This window comes from Phoenix dactylifera, chromosome 2 (assembly GCF_051530095.1).
Source record: "Phoenix dactylifera cultivar Ajwa chromosome 2, Ajwa_hap1_PhDact_Kaust_v1.1, whole genome shotgun sequence".
NCBI classification, from domain to species: domain Eukaryota; kingdom Viridiplantae; phylum Streptophyta; class Magnoliopsida; order Arecales; family Arecaceae; genus Phoenix; species Phoenix dactylifera.
In genome coordinates this window covers 4,380,920-4,407,499 of record NC_143191.1, presented here as the reverse complement: position 1 = coordinate 4,407,499, position 26,580 = coordinate 4,380,920, and the positions used below count along the sequence as shown (strand labels likewise).

General features: G+C 37.3%; 1 protein-coding gene across 3 annotated transcripts; it reads right to left on the bottom strand.

Annotated features, from left to right (window-relative positions):
• Nucleotides 1-2,448: 2,448 nt before the first annotated feature.
• On the bottom strand, nt 2,449-20,686 carry LOC103702645 (increased DNA methylation 1). Of its 3 annotated transcripts, none has more exons than XM_008785155.5 (8): nt 17,266-20,686; nt 15,388-15,511; nt 14,358-14,443; nt 13,025-13,257; nt 6,860-6,946; nt 4,739-4,838; nt 3,827-4,022; nt 2,449-3,677 (listed from the first exon to the last, which is right to left on the bottom strand). In XM_008785155.5, exons 1-8 carry the CDS (start codon nt 19,648-19,650, stop codon nt 3,520-3,522), a joined length of 3,369 nt encoding a protein of 1,122 aa, XP_008783377.3. In that variant the 5' UTR covers nt 19,651-20,686; the 3' UTR covers nt 2,449-3,519. The 3 variants fall into 3 exon arrangements, 2 of the variants coding, with proteins under 2 accessions (XP_008783377.3, XP_008783379.3); XM_008785157.6 differs by having other exon boundaries at nt 2,449-3,668; XR_015974985.2 differs by lacking the exons at nt 2,449-3,677; nt 3,827-4,022; nt 4,739-4,838 and adding an exon at nt 12,614-12,728 and having other exon boundaries at nt 6,859-6,946.
• Nucleotides 20,687-26,580: the final 5,894 nt, after the last annotated feature.

Below are 26,580 nucleotides of genomic sequence, written 5' to 3'. Positions count from 1 at the left end.
TGTCAGAAAGATTGGATCTCTGGTACTGCAGGCGAGTCCATTTTTTCAATTCTTGGCAGCATCAAAACTATGGATCTTTTCAAGATACTCTATCTGCTTCATGTATCCTGAAGTCAACTTCTCTGTCAATATGTTGGACTCTTCCTGGGGGTTTATGTCAGCAGCTTCAATTTCTGATATCTTCTTGAACCTCTTGCCTGCCTTCTTAGCAGAACCATTTGTTGGCCTCGCTGCATGCCTGCTCCAGTTCTTTTTCCACAATATTACCCACCAAGAAGGGATTCTTTCTTTCATTCACAAGAAATGTCCCACTATTAACAGCTCTCAGTGCCCTTCCCTCTCTCAGAACGCCAATTTTTTTGTTGATATGCACCACAGCCGTGAAAGGATCAAGAAGCTGCCACCTCTGAAGTAGTGGTAAGAGAGTCGTCTGAAGGCCGCCGAGTCTGGTTTCATAGCAGATGCCTTCTCCAATTCGCATGTTAGAGCTTCAATATTTCCGGCCCGTTTCAGCTGCAAAAAGACTATCCATGCTGCTCTTGTTGACCCCATCTTGTGCAACCACTTCAAATTCTTCAATGCTGCTCTAGGCAATCCCATGAACATGTCCATCCACCTTAACAATGCTCATCTATTTCATCACTATCTTCCCTTTGTTGTAAATAGCCAGCAACTGCTGGCCACTTGTATATCGGCACGGTTCATCGATCATGAGCAATTTAGTATTGGAATGAGGAGGCATCCCATTTTCCAGATCAATGGAGGATGTATACATTTGAGCAAGGCTTCGAGTTATCAGGTTGTGGAATTTCTAAAGCAGATCTTAATTGTAATTGGCGACTTGCCAAAGCCTTTGTAAGTGGGTCCAGGGCACCTGGGTAGGGCCAAGAGCCCCACTGGAGCTTTACCTGTTTGTTTTTGTCTTTGCAGAACACCAGTGCGCGTGAAGAGGGAACAACAAATGCATGCATGCAAGAGAGGAAAATCAGGCCTTGAAGTGCACTGTGAACATTATCAGGCCTTGAATTGTACACTGTGAACATTATCTCGGCGAATGCATGCATGCAAGAGAGGAAATTCAGGCAATTTTTTCCATCCAGACAACTTAACCAGTATGCTATCCAATATTATAGCTCCATATACACAGAGACAGAAAGCACATAGACCACATGGTACCACTAAATAATAATAATAGTAACTATAGGTTCATCCAAGATTCCCAGCTTTGTAAAACTGAAACAGATGACCTTCCTAACCAAAAGAATCATCCACAGGGCCCTATTCCTCGTAAAGCTGAAAGGAGTTGGAAGGAAAAGATTAAAAGAAAAAAATGAATCCTGCTAAGAGCCATAGCTCCATCACTCTGGAATTAATTTATCTGATCAAGCTGATTGCATCAAGATCACCTGCTATTTCAGAAAATAGGCATCCTCCTTAGAGTTAACTTAAGCTCAATTCTAACTAAATCAATATACCTACTTAAACAGAAAGTGGTTGATGATGGCAAGGAAACTTTGACAGCAACTAATTGAATTAGAATGTGCCCTTGGCAATGGAAGAAAAAAGTTCCTTATCATAACCAAACAAACAAAAGCAAATTCCTGTCATGATATCACCGAACATACAGGAAGATAATAACAACCTTGTTTTGATCACATCCCACATATTTTTATTGAGTACAATCTTTAATGGCCAAGACGCTAACAAAAAAAAAGTATGTGTTTTCTAAATCCATTCAATTTGTCCATGTAGTTCATACTTCTATTACCAATTCAGAGTGCCAAGACCTGCCAAAGCAAGTGGGTATTTCTTTTATCGAGCGCCTTATAGATGCATATGCAAAAATATGCATCCCCTATTAAACAAGATTAAAAATAAAAGCGCTGGTTCATTTGAACTTATGGCAAGTTACTTTAACAAAGAACCACATACAGATAGCCTCATTAGTTTGGCTTGCATGAACTAAGACTGCACAAATAGAAGGCTAAAACATTGACATAGGTACAGCCATCCAAGTGTCCAATAAGCCAATTAATACAAAAGTTGAAGGAAAACAAAGAATGTCTGACCACAAAATTTGTCTACCCCAACTAGGAAGACTCCCAGCCAGCCCAGATTACTTTCAACGCTAAATTTACAGTGTCTTGAATTTCTAAGTCCTTTTGTCAATGTTGCTTCCTAACTTGATGAAATCCTACAGGACAATCTGGACTGCATCTGATTGTCTTAGGATGAAAAACAAATATTATTTTTCTTCAGTTGCAAAGCCCCATCCTTAAACTGATATTCACCATCTCCACCGCTTTAGAAATCATAAGCACAGTTTGAAAATATTTAGACTTGCAACCCACAGAACTATTTCAGTCAGTGATCCATTGTTTCCTAGTTGCCTTTGAAGAATTAAGAATGAAATTACTCCAAACCATCTAACTGAAAAATAAGCAGATGTGAACAATAAAGAGCAAAAAATGAATTTGGCTTGATTTTTGCTGTCTTTACTGAGTCCTCTCACAGAAGACAAATTAATTAGCCTATCCACTTGACATACACCTGAAGGACAACTCAATCAATTGCCTCAGAATAGATCTCTCAAAATAATTCATCAAAGAAAAAAAAATCATTTTGAAGATGCTCCTTTAACAATCATTATTTTCTTCCCTTCTTATATGACTGGTCAATTGCAGAACTCTCTGGCTGGTGATTAAGTTGGATAGCCATTGACTTGAGTCAGTTGAAACAGTTGGACCTTCAGTATCAGTACGGCAAACAATATCAACTATATGGTCTCCTGGTGCCTCTGCAGCTGAAAGTTCTATTTTGTAAATTGGTTAAAGCACAATGCTCGCTGCACTCTTCAGGAGAACAAATAGAGGACTACTGATTTTTCCATTTTCCAAGTTCAACAAAACATATTTACAAATAGTTTCTCTGAAGGTTTCCCATTTCAGTAGAGTCAAATTCAGTCATATTCAGTCATCCTTTCAAGCAAAACTTGTTTTTCAGGAAGTCATATTGGCTTCCTTAGTCTTTTTCTAATTGCACGTTCTTGACACTGGACTAATCTCAACCTGAATTAATCAAGTGCTGCAGGTTCTTGAGCCACTGAGTACCAAAATATGTTGCTCTGCCACCTGTCCAGTTAAGAAGCTCAAAACATCAAAGCATTTCTGTTCACTTTCATCACTATATATTCGCCAACCTCAAAATATATATTGATCATCAGTGATGTTCCATTCTGCATCCTTGATGAAGCCCTCAGTTCTCTAGAGCTAGAGTTAGGAGGAATCTCATAAACTGTATCTGGAGAAGAAAAAGAGCCAGAACAAGAATGTAAAGCAGTAGGTACGGGCGCAACTGACATCTGGTGAAGACGACAGCATGTTTTCTTGAACAGTACTTATCCATCTCATACATGTTAGATTTTTCTGATCCTTGCGCTGAATGATTCAATATTGCTGAGACTACATGTTCACGAGGTCTAGCAGCAAATAGGGTTCACAGGATGTTCTGCTTGCTGCATCATATGCTTTTTGTGAGTACAGATACTGCATCTGGTTCAACTCTAGCATTTTCAGTATCCTGTTCTCCAGCCTCAGTATCATTCATCTCAATGGAACCCCCTAGATTCTGAGGCTGATCTTCACTACGATACAAATCACTTTCCCCTCCTGCATTTTCTGAAAATGTTTTATCAGTTAAACCAAGCATACTTTATGAAATATTTATCACGTAGATAACTCCATGCAAGTTAAATAGGAATCGAGTGTAAAAATATCAGAAACATTACTGCAGCATCATTAAGTGCTATGTGGACAGAGATCAATACCTGGTGCTTCAACTGGAGTTTCATCCAGGCTCTTTATCAATAATGACGTTCCAGGAAGCAGCATTAAGTTCATATGATCGAGCCAATTTTTCTCATAATCATTGATAGGTTTGAATCCAAAACCCGACATCCATGTGTTGACCAGATCCGGAATTGCTGATAATACGAGTGTCTTCACTCTGAAAGATTTCAGCATCTACTCCCAAAAGGTCAAGCAAATAGGTAAGTCTATATTTGAAAGAACAGGAAAAAGAATCACTCATAGTCTAACAAAGACAATTTATGATAATAGCTTTCACTAGTGAGACAGGCAGGATAGCTAAAACCACCGCACACTTTTATAGAGTTTGAATAGAGATATAAGGAAAAGGGAAAAGACATGGTGCATAACATGCAGAAAACTCCTCATAGTTGGTTGCTTTCAACCATATCAACCACTTCCCGCTGAAAAAAGGTCCAAATTGCCAACAACTACTACTTAAGTTTGTGCAAACATCAGCAAATCAGAGCTTTTCCATAGAACTTTTTACAAGAACTAAGCCACAGCATATAATTTATTCAAAGATATTCTACTAAGAAAAGAAGAAAATATGCTGCTTCCTACACTGGTCCAGTAGTATTCAAGAATCATGAATCAGAACTACATCATGAAGTTCTGAACAACTGCTGGTGCAAATGTTATACTAAGATGCAGCTACATAGAAAGGTTATTAAATAGTTGCCAGATGCATCTTTTACAGGCCCTGAGTAGCAAAGGAGGAAGTCCAATGCCCAAGTCTGCATTGGTGAGCAAGCTTTATTTAGGTCTAGCTTGTGGACCAACCCACAGATGCACAATGGAAGGACATGCAAGAAGCACGCTCTCTTCTGTTATTTTAGCCAATGACAACTGTTGCCAAAATTTATAAGTACCTTTTCTACAGCATCCATCAGCCTTCTACACATTCCTTGGCGACGATGCTCACTGCAAGTTGCAATCAGAGGCATCTCCGCCACTGTGACTCCATGCACCCTGCAGAGAAATAAAGGTGAACATGCTATATTCAGGACAAGCAGCTATAGCTATGGTGAAAATTTAATTCCGCTAATAAATGATGCAATTGCATGTGGTTTTAAAGTTTAAACACAATTATTTCGGCAGGAATGTCCAGCAACTTGCAAGAAAAACGAATGTGGATGAATGTGGTCTGGGCACAGAAAGATTATGTCTGTTCATTTCATAAGCACGGTACAACAATAGCACACAACCGTGCTAGAATTTCAAGATATTTTCATCCATTTGACATGATAGTCATATGTATTTGCATTTACAAACCTATAAACTAAGGACGAAGCATATCTTCTAAGGCAAGCTAAAAAGACAACAGAACAAAATTGTAAGCACCAAAAAAGGAATCAGGAATCACATGAATTCCATATCAAATTGGCAATAGACCTATGCATAATTAGCCAGGCCTGCCCAACCAGATTTTGAGCAGGCCTGGACAGAGTTTTCTGGCCCTACAGGCTGGTGAGCTAAATTTTCAGGCCTGGCAGAAAGTCAGGCCAGGCTCGGTTTCACCAAATTTTAGTTTGATAAGGCCCCATATAAGATATACTAAAATATGTTACATATAAAGCATTATTATGTTTTTTAAAATTAGAATGAGAACAATTATTAAGAGGGTAATCATTTTTTCCCTTCCCTACTTGATGCTCGCCCCTTCACCAGCAGCAACCACCCTGGGCTCCCAGAGGTACGTGCCTCTCTTTTCCACCACCTCTACTAGCCAAAGCTACAAACCCCCACCCTCTCTCTCCCTATCTCCAGCCAGAAGTCTTTCCTTTCTCTCAGTTGAAGCCCCTCCCTCCCTCCCTCCCTCTCCCTATCCTACTTGACAACCAACAGCCACCAGCCTGAACTGGGATGCCCTCTCTAACCCCTTCTCCCTCCCATCTCTTCCCCATCACTAATGCTCCATGTCAGATCAGGTTGGACCTGGCCCTCTCATTTTCCTGCAGGCAGAGCTAAAATGTCCAAACTAATCCTCCCTTTTTCCACACCCAGCTCACATCACCTAACACTTTCTATAGCTTGATATTAACCAAAGTTAAAATTCTTTTATTTGAGGTTAATTAATAAATTCCTTTCTGCTATTGATCAAATCATCGAACCAGTTAAGAGACTAATAAATAGGTTGAGCTTAGTTACCTAAAGTAAAAGTTGGTGCAAGAGCGGATACATTTACAAGTCAAGAAAGTGACCGCAAATAACTTAGAAGCAGCACTTCAGAAGTAAGTGCAAGTTTTCTGAAAGATTCTGAAACACCTGTAGCACCCTAGGTAGAAGTTTCCTTTTACTGGGGGTAGGCAACCAGTAATTGGCTCTAGAACCAACTTTAGGATTTATGTCAAAATGAAGCTTTACTCTTGTTATCACTAAAAGTTCTGGAACTAATAAAGCAACAAGGCTTTCAGATACATGAGATGGATATGAAGCAAGACATGTACAGAGAAAGATCAAGGGTACAAACGTCCAAAACACTTTAACCTCCTTACCACCAAGAACTTAACACCTTAGAGACCTATGTGCTCATTTTCTTCAACTACCGAATGATTTTCAAATTAGAAATTCTCATAACACTCTTTGTCAAACCTTCATTTATTGATGCACTATACACACTGAGACTTTCAGCTCTCATCATCTGTACCCCTTTTATAGTATAGAATGTATTATCCTCTCAATCCACCATTCCATTTCATGTCTCTCCACATAATGGAGAGAAGATACTGAGCAATAGAAAATGCTTCCACATACTGAGCAACATGCACCCTCCTAGAAAGTTAGGTACTTTCATCCCCAAATCTCCGACTAATAAACAAGTGTAACCAAATTGCTATATAGGTGTACATGACCTAAAAATGCAATATAAGACTTTCAGATTCATGAAGCTGGAAATGGAGCTATACTTGTCAAATTAGTTGCAGTGCTAAAATTCATGAGACAATATTTATAAAAAAGTCCTGATCTCAATCCATGCATTAAGTCTTTACCTGATGGATGCCACAGATATGATTTCATCACCCTTCTCCAAGACGATAGTGTAAAACCCTTGATAATTTAAGCGAGCGAAGCTGGACCTGAAGTGAATTTTAGAATCCACATAAAGTACTGCATTGGCAGATAAATTGCTAGAAGCCAAAAAAAATTCAAGGACAAACAATATGTTAAAGTTTGCTGAAAGAAAGGTAGAAGACACATGAAAGAAGAGCAAAGAAAGAATCATTGACAAATTTCTAAAGTTCAAGAAAGCCTGTATTACATTATTTGTACTCCCTGTGGACTAATGTCCAACTCCTAGAATCAGTGTTGCATTTATATCCAAATTGGATACATATCTGGAAGTTGGATACTTAAGGAATTATTGCAGCTTCTAAAAATTGGTAGAGCTAGACTTCAAAGATGAGTTCAACCCACTATAATAATGTTGAAGTGAGTTTTCGTTTCTCTTAAAGTTTATTAAGAATGTATGTATTAGAACATCTTTGCAAAATATCATTTTTCTAAAATCCTTAAGCTAATTGGGAGGTTAGAATGAAAAATATGCACATTGGAGAACTTTTAACATTTTCCAATATGTTTATGCAATATATATGTATTTTAATGTTTTAGTGTTTTCTTTTATGAAATACATATGTATATATTAATTAAAATTATGTTTCTACATGCCCCCATATCTCCTTTTCTCCCCTCTTGACAAGTCAAACACTTGTGAAATGTGTCCATATCTAATTCTTGTGTCTGTCGATGCAACACTATCTATAATCCAAGTAAAAAGAAACATGATAATTATTAGCATCATACATGTATGGTTTAACAATCACTATAACTCTTTTCCCATATTTTCCGGGGAGTTTCATGGGTGCAGTCAATATGCATCGGATGACAATATATTTAATCACTTATTCAGCAGCAGAGCAAACATAATATAAGTAAACAATTGTTACTCATGCGCATTAAAAGCAACTAAATCTATACCAAGGCCCACAATCTCGGTACTAGGTATCTATTGGTACATTAGCCGGTTCAGTACAGTATGGGTCGGTATGGTATAGCACGCACCTGTATGAGTTAGTATGCACCTTGAAATGAATACCACTTGAAAGTAAGATCCGCCGTACCGACCGTACCGATGTACCGGTGGGCGCGGGTACCGGTTTGGACCGGTACCGAACCGGTACCACTGGTTCGGCTTGGTTCACACATCTAAAAGCTCTAAAAAAAATTTGAACCAATACGGTTGGCCGGTTCGGTTCGGTACAGGCCGGTACTGATTTTTAACAACGAACCGAACCGGTTAGAGCTGGTACCAGTCCGATAAGGGCTGAACCGGCCGGTACCGGCCGGTTCAGCATACCATGCTTGAAACCAAGCGGTACAAATCAGTATGAATCAGTTTCCAGGAATGCTAGTCAGCCCGTACCGAACTGGTTTGGCCTCTGACCGATCTGGCTCGGCGTTAAAAAATGATACCGGCCCATAACGGTCCATACCAGCTAGACCAAATTTTTTGGGACTTTTGAATGCCGAACCAGTGGTACCAGCTTGGTACCGATTCGAAGCGGTCCGGTGGCCGACCGGTACGTTTACCGTTACCGGTTCGGCGATCCGTGGTTAGTATGCACTTTGGTATGCCTTGATACACCTTAGTACACCTCAGCATGAGTTAGTACGGTGCTTGCATCGGCCCAAATACTATTTTTGTATTATTTCTGATCCGATATGGTACAATACGCCCTGAACCGCCCGGTTCAGGGTCGTATGGCACCCCATGATCTATACTATTTTTAAGAGAAGTATGAGCATTTATATCTGTTAGTTTAACCCTAGGGAAAACCAATCACTTTGCATGTCCAAACCTTGTTATGTAGTGTCATGCAGTATTTATGCATGGGTACAAGCAGTACCATACATAATGAGTGCCCCCCCCCATTTTCTACTAGTTTTTATATTCTATTATCCTCCTTTCACAATATATTGCATGTGCTTTTTTTTGTATAGTTACAATGTACAACTATGGCAATTATGTGACAAGCTATAAATTTAAATTAAATAATGCCCATGTCTGTTAAGCACTAATAAGTCTAAATTAAGCCAATTGTACTTTGATTCTTAGTATGGTCATTAGGAAATGTAAAGAACACATGAAGAGCAAAAGTTTAGAGAATGGATAACATATTTGTTGAATGGAGAATAAGAGAATACTGAAGAAGAAAAAATAATTGTGGAACCCACTAGGGGCACATTTTATTTCATAACATTTTCAGAAGACTGTCAACTGTTCTTCTTGTAATAGTTTATAGGTTATACAGACCTCAATAAATTTGCTATGACCCTAGGATTGAAGGATATATCAGATGATAGCTTTTCTATGACTAGTTATCAAACAATCAGAGAAATATATCCGACCTTTCAACAAAATATGACACAAGGATAAAATAAAGAGAGAGAATATATGAGAGGAGATAGCAACTGAACAAACCAGTGGAATTGAAATATTTCATGATTTTGCTTAATCTACGTGATACTGGGAACCTCTTTCTCTATTTTATAGCTAGAACAGGCATTGTATATGATTGGTGTCCATAATGCCCTCATAAGTTCCCCTTAAGGGTATATAGAATGAGCCTGTGGGCTTTCATGAGTTGACCTACAAATTAACATAGTCCAATGATATTATTGATGTCCATAATGCCCCAATATGTGTCTCTTAAGGGCATATAAAATGGGCCTTGTGGGCTTGTGTGACTTGATCCACCAATTAAACATAGTCCAATGACTAACATGGATCCAAAATATAACATGACACCAAGATGATTACATTGCCCTTAACTGGTAAAATATGTATTTACACATTTTGAGGAAAATTAGACCCTATTGACTCTTAACACAAACAGCTGACCTACCTAAAGGACTCCTAGTCTCCTACCATAACTAAACCTTAATAAAAAAAAATCTTATATAGGAAACATAATAAAACTTGATAAATATTTACCAAAAAACTATATTTGCAACTTCCAACCTCTTGTAGGAACCCAAAACATCCATAGCTAGCCGAGGACATAAAAAGAACATTTTAAAAATCTTAAGATATTCTTAATGACTGTAGGATTGTCAAAAACTGATACATAGTGACAGGATGCGCCCTTTGATCCAAGGACCTGTTCTAGTTTCAGAATTTCTATATTTTTAGCCATTCTAGATGTGATCACCATCCCTTGTAAAGAACTTTCACAGTGATCTTAGGATCTTCAAGATAAACTTGTCATTGTTGCCTATGTTCTAGCTAACACTATGACTTACTGGGGCATGATCTAACTAAACTTAAGTCAAACGCCTAAATTTAGGTAGATTTAGCAGTCAAGGAAGGTTAATATAAGGTAAGACATTGTATGTCACCCAACTCCTTTCCTCTTTTCTCCCTCATTGTTGGTGCACAAGAAAATATTCATATTTGGTACTGCACACCTTATAAATACACTAGGATGGATTAAGTCGTCTTATCATCTGGATCTGATATTAGCATATCTAGGTTTATTTAATATGCAGGGATGATTTGGATCAGCATGTGCAATATAGTGCATGATTTAGACTCAACTGCAAACAAAAATTTGGTCTGAATTTCTAATACTACTGACTAAATAAGTCAAATAGATTGACTTGGGCCATAGGTCATGGTGGATTGACCTGGGCTATGTTCGATCTTGTAGGTCATGATTTAGAACTAGTGGTACTGGATTTGACTTGTTACCATGACCATAATGCAGCAGGAACTTCCATAGTAAGCTTGCATACTGGCAGTAAAAAATGGGTTCGACAACAATTGGCTCGTCAACAATTGGTTCGACAACATGAATCATTAGATGAAAAATTCTACTAGTTTAAATGGGGGAAATCAGAAAATCTGTCAATTAAATGATGGTTACATATGTTGCAGAATTTCATACTTGGGTACTGCACATGTTATGCACACGCTAGGCTGGATTAAGTCTTATCAGCTGGATCTGATGTTAACATATCGAGGTTCATTTAATATGCAGGGATGATCTGGGTAAGCATGTGCCATATAGTTCATGATTTAGACTCAACTGCAAACAAAAATTTGGTGTAAATTTCTAATAAAAGGGGCAACCTAGTGCATGAGGCTCCTGCCGTTGTGGGGTTTGAGGACGGTCAGATGTATGCAGCCTTGCCCCCGCTTGTGGAGAGGTTGTTTCTGTTATGAATCCATAACCTCCACCGGGCTACAGTAGAGCAACCTTCCTGTTGCACCAAGGTTCACTCTCAAAAAGTTTCTAATTGTACCAACTAAATAAGTCAAATGGATTGACTTGGGCTAGGTTATGTCTTGCAAGTCATGTTTCAGACTTAGTTGTACTGGATTTGACTTGCCATGATCATAATGCAGCAGGGACTTCCATAGTAGGCTTCGCGGACTGGCAGCAAAAATTGGCTTGACAACATGAAATGTCAGATGAAATATTCTATTAGTTTAGAGTGGGGAAAATTGGAAAAATCAAATGATCAAATGATGCTTGTACGTGTTGCAGAATTCATGCTATCCGTATTTGAGTTATATTGTTGGATGTCTATATTGATAATTGACGGTAAGGTCAACATAGATATGTGTTCAAGAAATGACAAGTTGAAAGTTGATCAAAAGTGGCATGATTGTCCTTGTCAAGAAGTTATGAATTTTCTTCAAGATTGAGAAATACGAACACTTTGTATAGTGTGAATATGATGAAATGATACACTTTATAGGGATGTTGAGATTCTCCTAGATACACTTTATCATGAAGTAGTTATTGACAAAGAACTACCATAACAACCAGACCTAGTAAAGCCATGAAGAAAGGCTGCATAGAGGAGTTTTTTTTTTTTTTTTTTTTACCACCAGCTGCTATTGAAACTGAAAAGTTAGTGACCAGTTGCATGAGAGGATGTAACCATAATCGGTTAACTAAAAGATACTCGCCATATGTCATAATCGAAACTGATGCACCAATGAGGCATCCCTTGCATGTAACAATTAAAACAATAAAAAAAAACATATTCATACCGCTGATTCATTTGCTCTCCACTATGTTCCAAAAATAATATATGTTAACTGGATTGATAATCCACACTGCAAGACTCATAACAGCCAGTGCACTAGATTTCTGCATACCATAATCTAACAGCAACCACAACAATAGGAATAGCTTCAACTGACATTCAGAAGCCGATCACTAAGCTAGTACATAACAGAGAATTGGATCTGCTAAAATACAACAGACTTGGGAAGTAACATGAAGTTCACTTATGACTGGCTGTGGCTATTCTATACAAAGGCTGCCAATTTAATTATTGCTCATTACATACGAAATTTCCAAAAATGTAATATGAGAAAGGAAAGGATCAAATTATAGAACAGTTATCCTATGTTTGGTTTGAAGGAACAAAAAAATAACTGGAATAAGAATCAGAATGGAGAAGAAACAGAAAAATAAGAAATCAGAATCAGCATTTCTGTTCCACGGTTAGGGCGTGAAATGAAGAAATGCACAGAAAGGAAAGGACTATTCCATATTAATGTTTAATTTAGCGAGTTTTATTCTAGAACTGAATTAAAACTTGTTGAATATATCCTTGAATATGAAAAAAAACCAAAGCGTAATAATGTTTCTTTAAATTCAAATTTTGATGAAATTATTCATTTTCAATTAACACCACAAATGCCACTAATGAATATATTCCAAATGTACCATTCATTCCCATTTTGTCCGCAAATGCTTCTAAATAATTCATCCCAAAGATGTCAGTCATTCCCATTGGAATTGGGATGGCCATTCTTCCCGTTTCAGAGTGTAATCGCAATCCCTGGTTCAACAGAATGTTGTTTCCAAAGGAAAGATCATTTAATTATTTGTTGCACAACCAAGCATTAAAAAATAGGGTGAAAGCTAGCATGTTTGATCCATTCCAGCAAATCTAATGTAGCAATAAAGATTTGGAAATGCATGTTAAGAAAAATGTTGCAAGTGTCGAGATCTGGAAATGCTGAGCATGCAATTTTGGCTACATGAAGGTCCAGTAACTATGATAAACAACATAAAAAGATGACAGGCTATAAGAAGATGTAAAACAGAATCAAGCCTTAAGACTAGAAACTTTACCCCCTATTGTACACGATATGTGGTAGCATATCTATCCCTGTCCGTGGATCCACCATCGGGAGAAAGCATTCCTCCATGATACCCAAGGCAATGGCTAGCTTTGTGTTGCATTCAGCCATTAGTGGTATTTTCTGTGTGGATTTAATTTCATGATTACATCTAAGGATAATCCATGAAAACCCATCACCAAGACAGTTCAGAATTCCAACACGAGAGCGGAGGCCTGAGTAAACCTGGTAGAACCAGCCCAAGAAATGTGTTTTAAGGGAAAAGAGAACTATTTTTTTGAGAATAGCAAGTAGCAATGATGTTAAATGCGGGAACATACATAGAAGCAGTATCTTAAGCAAACTTTTGTTAAATTATTATACAAACAAAAAGTAATTGACAGAAATAATAGGCATTGTCCTTTCAAAATGAAGATCTTTCCAATTGTTGCTTCAAGATTAACTCTTACAAAAAGTGTAACCATAATCACAGGGCACTATCTTAGCATCAAGTCTAACTCTTGCACATGATATATTAGCTTCATCTTGGAAATTATAAACATATATAAATAGTAATTAACAAAAAAAAGAGTGAATTTGCAACAAATATGATACCAAAATGAAGATTATGAAAAAATAGTCCATCTTGATATTTTACGTTGACCAAGGTAGACTAATTAAAATGGTAGTTTTTTACATCCTATTGAAGATTTAATCACTAAAAACATATGAAATAGTCATGACTGATTAAGATCTCTTTGCAGGCACTGACTGACCATATGTTGGTTTGCAAAATATTCTGTTTTATATTAGAAATATCACTTGCGAAACATAAAAAAGAAAAAAATAATGCAAGTATACAAGTAATAACAGATGATGAAAAAGCAAACAATATAAATTATATACTGAAGAATTAAGTATTTTCTATAATGAGAACTAACCTTTTCTTCTATTTTCCTTCACTATGTAAGTGAATATAACAAAATTAAGATTACTTAGAAGCAAGGTACGCCGTCTCAGTACCGGGCCCCGTACTGGTGCCCCACTATCACTGTATCGGTACAGTACAGGACTGGTTTGGCATACCGAGCGTCGGTACACCTCCTACCGTGTACCAATATCGAACTGGTATAGTATGTCCCATACCGTCCTGTTCGGTATGATATGGCATGCCATGCTCAAAAGTTAAATGAGCATCTCCATATGTGAAACATTTGGTTCATTTTTAAAAATGAATTCTATAAAAAGAAAAAAAACAGTTTTTCCCTACAAATCCAGATGTTTTATCAATAACAAACGCTGATACATTAAGCATCTCTTTATAGAAGCATTAAACATACACATACCTCTTGACAATTTCTCCCACAAAACCATTTACTTGATCCCATTTCACCATTGCATACGGTTTTTTCCTTCCGGCAACAATCATGATCTGGTGATAATAATACAAGTACATCAATGTGCAAGAAATGGAACTTAAGGTTCGAAATTATAAGATATCCATGAAACGTGAGCAAGTATTTAGGCTGCAAAAAATGCCATGCAACACTAGCCTAACATATAATATCAAAATAGTCCATGGCTCTTTCATGTGACACATGATTGTATCATGTGAAAATTTATTTATGTAAACAGGTAATGCAGCAGAATATGCATTAATATCCCCAAACCAAGCAACGTAATAAACCCAGTGCAGACTGCAGAATGCTCCTTGAGGGAGTCAGCCCTAAGGGATAAAATGTTATCATACTCTTTCCTCAAAAAGAATCGTATTCTAATATCACTACTAGACTAAAAAGTTTACCATGCAATTCCCACAAATATATATATATATATATATATATATATATATATACACACACACATGTATACATATATATATATATACATGTATGTACACATGTATGTACATGTATCTACATATGTATGTACATGTATCTACATATGTATGTACATGTATATACATATGTATATATGTATATCTATGTATGTATGTATATATGTATGTATATGTATGTATGTATATATGTATATATGTGTGTGTGTGTATGTGTTTATATGTGTGTATATGTATATATATGTGTTTATATGTGTGTGTGGGTATATATATGTGTGTATATACACAAATCCAAATTCTCAAAAGAAAACATATTACCAGTCAAGTCATACAAGCATGCATGAATGCATACAAACATACATATATAGGGAGTAAAACCAAAAGCCTTTTGAAAGGATTTGGCCAAAAAGATTCTCACAAAATAAAGATACCCTTTTAAAATGAAAACCCAGAGTACTGACCGTGACCTACAATGTCCATGTTGTCTAGAAAGCAGAAGTCATGTGTTTCATGCTAAGCAAAAAGTTTGAACAGCTTACATTTATTTTCACATTGTGAACATTGTAACACAACAAGGGAACTTGAAGCTTCGTTTCCCTTAACCACATCCCCGCAGGTCTTACAAAGGCAATTGTGGCAATACCAACTGCCTTCTGGAATTTCCTGCATGCAAATAGAGATTAGCATCAGAATTGAAAACTTACCATGTACATTATTTTCTCCAAAAACCTTAAATAGCAGAATGGATAAGAACTCCTCAAAGTATTCATCAATGAAGAAAATTAATGAGAGAAAAACACTGCCATATTTAGTGTTTGCCTAACTCAGAAACTACTGAGGGCAATAAAACCAAAGCATGCATTAACTACAAATTAGATTAATGGAACCATAGAATGGGGGTTTGTTTTTTAACAACATAAACTAAGCCATCGATACAAACATATACAACAGGCAAGGATGTGACATTGCAAGAAATTCCAAGCTCACAGTCAACATCTGTGGTGCAACATTTGCACACAGGCATAAACTTGGACGCATATATGACACAGATACCCAAATTGGTCAAAAAAAGATTAACATAAATATTGCTGTACAGCCTACTCTATAGAAGGTTCACTTAATCGATTTGTTTATATATTGTTGCTCCTTTAAATTGGACAGAAATATTCCATCCCCATGAAGGATAAAACAATATCAGATGCCTTGATAGTTAAATAAACAAAATAGATACCCGGGAAACACCACTCTCCCATATTAACCAAAAGTGAATCTCCATATTTGCAAGGAATCATAGGTAAAAAGAAGCCTTAGAATTTGATATAGAAAAAGTAGGCATCGTTAACATTGAAGATCTTGAATTAACATAAGATAATAGTAACCATTGATAACGAACAATGGGAAATCATCAACGAACTGCGAAGGCCTGAAGATCATAATAAAATATCTGAACATCCTCAAACCCAGTACTTTTTCACTATAATAAGGCAATTTGTACTTCCGAAAAGAATGATGCTGAATATGAATGGAGCCAGACATATAAGGAGAAAAAACAGCAAGAAATATAATGGAATATAGGAAATCAAAACAAAAGACAAAATAGATTCGAGAAGCTTAATACCAAGAAGACCCAATACAATACCAAAAGAAATCCCTAAGGGTGGCTAGTTTTGTCTTGGAGCATAGAGACCTTCAAGGATCTTATTACATGTTTTACTTCTTAACCCTAATATCAAGAACCTACGTTGCTTAACAACCTTATGTTGCACATCCCTAATTTAGGATCAAAACATTCACACTGATAGGTAAAATAATGAAGAGCCCCAAAATTGCTTGATTACAAGATATCAAATAGATTCAACAGAAAGGAAGAAAATGAAATGAAATTGATGATACCTACAGGCTTAGCTATCTTGAGGAAATAAAGAAGAAATTCATGCTTAGCACTGCAAGTATAATTGGAATTATAGAAGAATTCTACAGGATATTGATGAATCAGTGCAAGGAGAATCAAAGTTTAGATGATATTGGTGTGGTAAGATACATTGTCATGTAGGGAAAAGTAGTAAAGAATAAAAGATATTACATGACTCCAGATGTACTGGTATTAGCAGGGGGAGGGGGTTGTTTAGAAAATAAATAAATAAAATAAATGCTTTTCTTTATTAGTAAGAAGATCACTATATTTAGAAAAATACAACAAGCACGATAATTCCATATATGAATTGCCACATCTATAAGCTATTACTAGTTCCAACTTCCAAATTTTCCACTAATAGATAGCATGATGTTATTGTCAAGACATATAACCAATGGATGCTGGAAAAATATCGTGAAATAACATCGCATGTCAAAAGAGTGGACAATGGCCATACTTCATAATCAGTTGAATAAGATCTGGACATGAGCAAGGGAAATACCTGTGCAGGCAAGCATTCTCGATGATAGGTAGATGGACAGTTATCACAGCATATTAAGTCACCACCATCACCACAAAACCCACAGGTATCATCATTTTCATCCACCTCCTCAACTTCCATGATTTGCATATGATTTTTCCTCACGTTGCATTCAGCAGTCCATGCCTCAAGCAGACAGAGTGTATATGATTTACCAGATTCTAGAACAAGATTTGAAGATGGTTTTCGCAGCTTGGAACCAGCATGAACCTTAAAGTCGGTCACTGAGAGGATCTTGGAGCAGCATTTACAAAGAATTCCTTCTCTAGTAATCCACCCATCCTTTACCACATCTTCGTTCTTCAGGTCCCTGTACTGCAGAACATCTTTCAATGATACAATACCCGTCTGAATCAACCAGCACAGCACTGTTCTTGCTCCCAGGATTAACCGCCTCCCATCCATGGAGTGCTTCCCACCTTTTCCAGGAGTTCGCAGGAGCAACCTACAACCTCTCTTTTGACTTTTAAGCTTTCTTAATGCATTTGACTCAGAAGCCCCCACTTTTGAAGCAATTTTTTTATCGCAGGAGCTAAAATCTTTGTTTTTGACAAACCCAGTAACTAACAGATCATCGTCATTAATAAAAAATCCACGTGGGCGCTTTTGTCCACTTTTCTTACAAGCTTCAGGTTTCTTCGGCATGGATACTTTTTGCATAGTTATATTGCCCTTCTTGTCCTTGCCACACTGCCTGGCTGCTTTAGTTTCTGGTTTGACATGCTTCTTTTGTGCCTTTTTTGTCAGAAGAATTTTGGGTACTTCAGATGAGTGCATTTTTTCATTGTTTTCTATCTGCTTCATGCATCCTGAAGTCAGCTTCTCTCTCAATATGTTGGAGTCTTCCTGGGGGTTTATATCAGTAGATTCAATTTCTGATATCTTTTTGGACCTCTTGCCTGACTTCTTAGCGGAACCATTTGTTGGCCTTGCTGCAGATGCCTGCTCCAGTTCTTTTTCCACAACAGTACCCAACAACAAGGGATTCTGTCTTTCATTCACAAGAAATGTCCCACTATTAACAGCTCTCAGTGCCCTTCCCTCTCTTAGGACACCAATTTTTTTGTTTATATGCACCACAGCCATGAAAGGATCAAGAAGCTGCCACCTCCGAAGAAGTGGTAGAGAGTCATCCGAAGGCTGAGTCTTTTTTTCTATGAACATCAATACATCTGTCAAATCACCCCAAAACCTATCAACATTCTCCCATTCCCTTCCATAATCATCCTGTTCTGAGTCTGATGCACCAGCAGATAATATCTCCCCACATGTCTTCCAAGCTTGAGAGAGTGAAGTGATAGAACTTCCTCCTACAGGTGATATGAAATAGGAAGCCATTTTGGTCCTGTCACTCCTTTTGCGAGGCTCAATCCTCCATCCTGCATCTATAAGCATGCGATTTGCATGTGCACGTAGGAGATCAGGAAGATCCCTAATAGGAGACCTCTTTGATGCAGCATCAATTCTGTCTGAATTCAGAAAACTAGATTCTTGGGCACCATGATTCATGTGTATTAGTGATCCAGGCATCTCCACAGAAGCTGCAGGTACACTTGCTACCAAAAGCCCAGGAGCAAAACTCTCTTGAGAAACAGGAGAGGTAACAGATTTAGCTTTAATAACTGTCCTGCCATCTCTCTTGTCTTGGCTTCTGCATTTATCATTAAAGGTAATAGCATCATCAATATCACCAATTACATCCATTTCTTCCTGTGCACTAAAAACATAGTAGCTAGATAACATGCCCCGACCGCATGTTTCAACTATGCGGCATGGTGCTTGTTGATGAACATGGAGAGGATCTTGAATGGACAAACTCGAAGCAACTTTTGATGGGTCCAAGTCCACCAAGCTAAAATCAGCATCAGCCACATTACTGTTAAGTTCCTTATTCACATTATTTAATAGCTCAACAGATGATAGCCCCATCCTCTTCACATTCAGATTGTGAGTATCTGCTCCAGCCCAAGAAGAAGAGCTTTCAGGAAAGCATTCAGATCCACTTAATCCTCCAGGATTCATCTTTGCATGTTCAAACTGTTCACTTGATGAACCTTTCAGGGAGGAGTAGCTAGTCACAGCTGAGCTATTACAACTCAAATTTCCCAGTCGTTTTGAATGGCCGCACTCATGCAACTGGAAATTTGTCCTCCTTGATACATTATTGTTATTATTACTTGCATCATGAGCACTGCTTCCATAGAAAACCTCCATAAATATCTCATGTTCTTCCTTCGAGCCTTCAAATCCATCCTCGCCAAAACCCTCAATTTCTTCTCCAAATAACATTCTCACTGTCAACTCCTCCTCACATCCTTCTTCTTCCTTCAGGCTTTGTTCCACCATTTTCCCACTTGTGCTGACTAAAGCTTTTCACACTTTGATAAGCTGCAGATGTTGTTAAATAGACCCTGAAATCTCTAGTAGGGATCCTCCAATATATCCGCAAATCACTCTCTAACTAAGAGGGGACGGGAGAACACAAAAATGCCTAAATGGAGGCCCGACCACAAACCCGAAATTTCCACGAAATTTCCAATTTGTGGATTCAGCAGCAACCTTCTACTTGAAAATCACAAGAACAAAAAAAAAATAAAATAAAATAAAAACTTTCTGCCCAAAAACGCGTAAAAACACCCAATCCAAACCCAATTTCCCCAAAGAAATCCAAAATGTTCAAAAAAGACACGACAAACAGCGAGAGGAATCCGAAAACTTCTGCCCTTCACGCTACCTTTGCCCGGCAAGGGAAAATCACGATCTCAAAAGCCTTGAATCCTAACACATCCGTTTCCACAGAGCATAAAACAACCTTAAAAATAGAACTCTAGATCCCAAAAAGAGAAAAAAAAAACGAAACTTGAAACGAAAAAAAAGCCTCCTTGCAAGATCACAAAAACCACCACCAAAAGCCCACGCAGAAGAGGGATCAAACTATCACCCCAACAATCACATTTATGCCCAAGCTCCCACCTTTGATGTTCCCCACCTCAATCTTCTCCTCCTATGAACCCAAAAAATCCTCCCAAGTACCAAATCCTTCCCAGAGATCAATAAAAAAAAAAAGCTTTATACTGAAAAAAACACCAAAAACCCAGAAATCAAAGCAAATGCACAGAAAACGGAAGAAAGGAGCCCAGAGAACTCATCTTTTGAGATGAATAGGGCTAGAGATCCGGGCTTCCCTCACTTCCGCCGCAGCCTCTCGCCTACTTCGGTCTCGTCGCCCTCAGAATGACCTCCACGGCCTCCCTCAGCTGCCTTTATGTAGGAGGTGGCTTTCTGTTTTGGGCTTTGTCGGTTTTCGGCTTTTGGGACAGTGGTATAGGGAGCAAAAAAAAGGTTTTTTTAACCTCTCCGCGCACAAACAAATTCATGTAATAAAAAAAAGGCACGAACAAAATGCGTGTAAGAAAAAAAGGCACAAGACCATGCGAGTCTGAAGGCCAATCTGGCAGTTCAGGGTGGGAAACATGCAAGTGCTGAGAAAAGAACAATGAAAAGGCATGGAGAGGGGAGGGAGGAAAATGAGTATTTAGAATAAATGGGTTTTGTATTAGCTTAAAGCTTTGTTTTTCCTTCTCTTCTTTTTTATCTTTTTGGTAAAGGCTTAAAGCTTTGTTCAACAAAGTGACTTGTTTGCATGGGAGATAGTAGCAAGTCAGATCTAAAAGATGATATCATGGAGCCTATCCTACTTGCAACTTATCCTTTTCCTCCTCCATGATCAACAAAGCCTGAAGTTAGAGCTCCTTGGTCCATAATTCTCCGACATTGCTTAGCACTTCTTGCTAATTATTCAGGAAAAGGTTGATGATGATTTATCTACCTTTAAACCATCTAAGATAATCTTGTACTTGGAGTTTAAAGTGTTAGATTTCAGTAACAAAGTCATAGCAACATTTGAGCATCTTTGCGGATTAAAAGTTTTATGGATAATATATATTTTGGTAATTTGCCATGTATGTTCTTCCCATTTCCAATGGAGGTTAGAGTCAATAATTCTAGTTGTTTCGGTTTCCATTGATTAGTCTAAGTATGTCTTACCGGTTAATCAAAAAAGGAAAAAAAAGTTGATGATGGCCTTAACTTATCTCTTTCGTTTAAGTTGCTAGATTTTGGTATTACAATAAATGGTTGTAGCGTTGAGTATTTATCTAGGTTAGAAGTTTATGGATAATAGTTGTTTATTACTTGCCGCTTATCTTCTTCTTCATCATCTGCACTGATCAAAGATTTTTGCATGTCTCACAATGTTGAATAGTTCAGATGTACTTCGTCAGCTAGTCAAAAACAAAAAAAAGGACAATGATTCTATTACCAGAGACCCTATGACGTAAGCTTTTGTGTAACCTAGAATTGTCTAGTTTGGTTTAGATACTATGTTAGATCACTACAGCATTAAAGTATTTATTGGGATATAAAAGATTCGGATCATGTTCAATTTACTTTATTATCTGAAATACACATGTAGGGAGAAAATATGCCACATACCTATTTTGAAGGAGCAGTTAAACTGTCGATTTTCCAACAAGATAATCTTTTTATGATATGACAAATTGATCAGCAAGTACAGTGGGACCAACAGAACATATCAACATTTTACATTGTAGATTCTGCATCATCCGGATTCCGAGTAGATTCTGGGCAACTACCAATTCTGCATCGATTGGAAGGAAGATAAAAGTATTTTGGAATCACTAGAAGTTTGTAGTCATTAATTTCTTAGCTCACTTTTGGCAATATTGGTGCATGATAGAAACTTTGATGCAGGAGAGCATGTGTTTTCTCAAGCACAAAAGCTAATCACTCTCATCCATGAGAAATATATAGTGCCTGAAACTTCATAATAAATTAGTCCTCTAGTCTGACCCTCCACAGGAACCATGCATTAACAAGTGGGATTTTCTTCTCCCTACAAATTGGCATGTGAGTGGGACGTCTGCTTTATAATCACTACACCTCTTCACTTAGGTTTTCCTTTAGATTAAGTGGTGATTTTTAGTTGCTGGTTGTTTCCCCACGTAAGCAGATTTTGTGGGTCCCCTTTCCTCATGGAGCAAACATCAAAACACAAATCTTAAGCACTTCTCACATTTCAGCTACCAGTGGGACCATGCTGCGAATACCACACCAAAGATTTGATGCCCACTTAAAAAGTTTTCATCAACCAAAACATGTCACAAATAAAGCAAGAAAGGGAGTTTTTTTGGAAGCTCGGGCACGCTAGCGCACTGCAGCTTTGATGATGGAGTTTGCTGAGCGGGGGACAAGCAAGCCAAGACCCAAACACATCAAAATTTCCCGGGCTGAGAGAAGGACGAGATTTTGTAAGTAATTCAGTAAGTGCTTTTTTTATAAGAGGGGCCTGGTTTGGAAGAAAATAGGAACTGCGAACAACCACGCTGGTCGCAATAGATCGACTTGAATGCTGGAGCAAGGAGATGCATTCACCTAACGTATAGCAAACATACTTGGCCAGTTCGCTTGCAACAATTTTAATTATTTTGAAAATAGGAAGGCCTTGATACCTAGTCGAAGATTATCCTTGTGCTCAGGCTTGGTTTTCGTATGGGTGGCTCAAAGGAAGAAAGCATTAGTTTTTTGTAAATCCAAAGAAGATGAAACCACCCACCCGAGATAAGGAAATGGCTTAGCTTGAAAACGTCAATATTAGTAATGGAAATAAACCAAGGATTTGATCGATGTCAACCATATCCTTTTTTCAAGACTTTCATTGTAGATATAAGTTCAGTTAATGGAAAGCAAAAACAAAAATCATACCATAATGTGCAATAGATGAGGTTATAAGCAAAAGCTTCATCTAAAAGTTAAAGAGTTTCGGTAAGTAAGGTTATATGGTGGCCTCTAAATATGTGATTAATATGACCATAAAATTTAAGTTTCATTTGTGTATATATAAAGCTGCACATATGATCAGTTACTCAGGCCTTCTAAATGTTCTAAAGTCATAAATATCATGTCCGGTGAAATTGGTTGTCATGGGTTTCAAGGAGAGTAACCACTAATGAAATGATCAATTTCGATGGTCAAGCTTATTGTCAAATTTAAAAGCAAACCAGCCAAGACTGCACTTTTTCTGGAATTTGTACACTTAAGAAGGCCAACATGAGTATGACATTGATACAGCCAACCTCAAATTTATAGCCTTTAGTTCACAGGCTAAAACCTTTCCTTAGGAAGGCCTGCTTAAACGTAGACATGATTTAGGGTCGAGGGCACCACCTCAAATAATAACCAACATGTACCGAAGAGCTTGGGTCTTGGATTTTAGAGTATCCAATTTTAATAGTAAAATGAAAAAGATAAAAGGTGTTGTAAAATGGTGCATCTAATAATCAATATGAGGTTCAGTCATAGCCTTCAGGTACTCTTGCACATCTATCAGAATAGTTTTATAACCGCTAACTAGAATAGCAAGAACACTTAAACCTCTCTTAATGATGCTTCAGTCCCATTTGATTGAAGGTTAATATTTGATCTTGTTTGATCAGCCAATAACTTTTGCAGTCATCCTAGAATTGAATTGGGTCCTAGTTTCTTCATTTGAATGCAAACTTACTGTCTTTTTGTAGCATGCAATATATACGTATTATCGATTTATCTTGCCAGTTAAATTTATCTCGAATAATTATTGGCATATTTGTATTTAAAAAAAACAATTATTGGCATAAAGATTAGATGTTTCATGTTTGATTATTTTTATTGTAAGTTCAACCAAGGATTGATATAGCACTAGCATTGATCCTTGAATATCAAAGCATAAAGAAAAGCTAAGCAAATAATAAAATGTTAAAATGAATCATTTACCTAAAGAAAAGATAATGATAGATATTTGACAGTTCCCCACCATTATCTTCGACAAAATTTAATATGCATAAATACTAACTATAATTTTGCTTTACTCGAGACATTTAATAACACCATATAACCACATCAATGACACTGTGCACTAGTTTAGTGTTAGCATTTGGGTACTAGTAATCTAGGTTCAAATCTCACCTTCATCTCTAATTTAGGCCGTGGTCCAAGGAACATTCTCTGCCTTGAAAAGTGAAGAACTGCAAGACAGTTGGTTGTGGCATAAAAGATTTTGCCATCTGAATTTTAATAGGCTAAAGCTGCTTAAAAGCAAATATATGGTTCATGGTCTTCCTGAGATTGAAACAAGAATAGATCCATGTGAAGGATGCATAATGGGAAAGCAACACCGTAAAACATTTCCAAGACAAGCATCATGGAGAGCAACAACACCCTTGGAGCTTATTCACACGGACATTTGTGGGTGAATGCGAACTCCTTCCTTAAGTGAACATAGGTATTTTCTCATCTTTGTGGATGACTATTCTCAGATGACCTGGGTGTATTTTTTTGAAGGAGAAATCAAAAACTTTTTTGGTCTTCAAGCAGTTCAAGGCTCTTGTGGAGAAGAAAAGTAGCTTTGACATCAAAACTATTTGAAGTGACAGAGGAGGTGAATATACATCAGGAGAGTTTAAAGAATATTGTAAAAATGAAGGCATCTGGAAGCAATTAACAACAGGATGCAACCCACAACAAAATAGAGTTGCAGAACACAGGAATAGGACCATTGTGGAGATGGAAACCTCAATGCTAAATGAGAAGGGCTTGCCCAAAAGATTTTGGGCAGAAGCTGTTAATATAGGCATTTATATTCTGAATAGATCTCCTACAAAAGCTGTGCCAAATATGACTCCATTTGAGGCTTGAAGTGGAAGAAAACCTTTGGTAAGCTATTTCAAAGTCTTTGGCTGTATATGCTATACTCATATTCCTTCTAAAAAAAAAAAAAAAAAATTGAGGAAAAAAGTGACAAATGTATTTTTTTTGGATATAGTTCCAATACAAAAGGATATCAACTCTATAATGTTGAAACTAACAAATTAATTATTAGTAGAGATGTCATTTTTAATGAAAAAGCCTTTTGGGATTGGAAGGAAAAGAAGGTCCAAGAGACACCATATGTAATTTTTGAAGTGCAGGACAAAGTTTCAGAGATGCATAATACGGTTACTTCTTCACAGTATCAGCTCCTTCAAGCCCAAGTTCAAGTAATGCATTATCTTCATCAAATCTCTCCTCTCCTGAATCTCCTTCAAGGAGAATGAGAAGAGTAAGTGAGCTATATGAGTCATGCAATTTCTCAACCATAGAACCAGAAAATTTTGAAGAAGCAAAGATGCAAGAGGTTTGGGTGAAGGCCATCGAGGATGAGATGAGCATGACAGAGAAAAACAACACCTGGAAACTAGTTGATAGACCAAAGGGAAGGGAAGTTATTGGTGTCAAGTGGATATACAAGTCTAAGCTGAATTAAGATGGGAGTATTCGAAAGCATAAGGCAAGGCTTGTGGCGAAAGACTTTATTCAGAAGCCAAGTATAGACTTCTTTGAAACCTTTGCTCCAGTTCCAAGGCATGAAACAATAAGAATATTAACTGCTTTAGCTGCTCACAAGAAATGGAAGATCTATCAGTTAGATGTTAAATCAACCTTCTTAAATGGAGTATTGGAAGAGGAAGTATATGTTGAGAAAATAAAGTTTAAAAATTGGAAAAGACCCTATATGGGCTGAAACAAGCTCTCCATGCCTGGTACAGTGAAATTGATAAATATTTTATCTTGAAAGGGTTTAAGAGGAGCAAGAGTGAGCCCACATTATATGTTATGAAAGAAGAAAATTATATTCTCATTGTTTTAGTCTATGTTGACGACTTAATTATTATGGGCAATGATGAGAAGGCTATTCAAGACTTCAAGAAAGATATGATGCAAACCTCTGAGATGTTTGATTTGGGGTTACTACATTATTTTTTGGGAATTGAAGTATGCCAAAGGAAAGATGGAATTTTCATTTTCCAAAAGAAATATGTAGAAAGTATTTTAAAGAAGTTCAACATGGCTGGTTGCAAGTATGTACACACTCCTTTAGTTGCAAATGAGAAGTTCAGAAAAGAAGATGGTACCAAGAAGGTTGATGCTTCTGCATATAGGAGTTTGATTGGGAGTCTCTTGTATCTTACCACCACTAGACCTGACATTATGTTTGCTAGAAGTTTGCTTTCAAGATATATGCAAAGTCCAATTCATCACTTTGAAGCAGCAAAAGGAGTCTTGAGATACTTGCAGGGCACACTTAAGTATGGAATATCGTACAAGACTACAAACACCTCAAAGCTATTTGGGTATATAGATAATGATTGGGCTGGGTCTTGATGATGTGAAGATTACCTC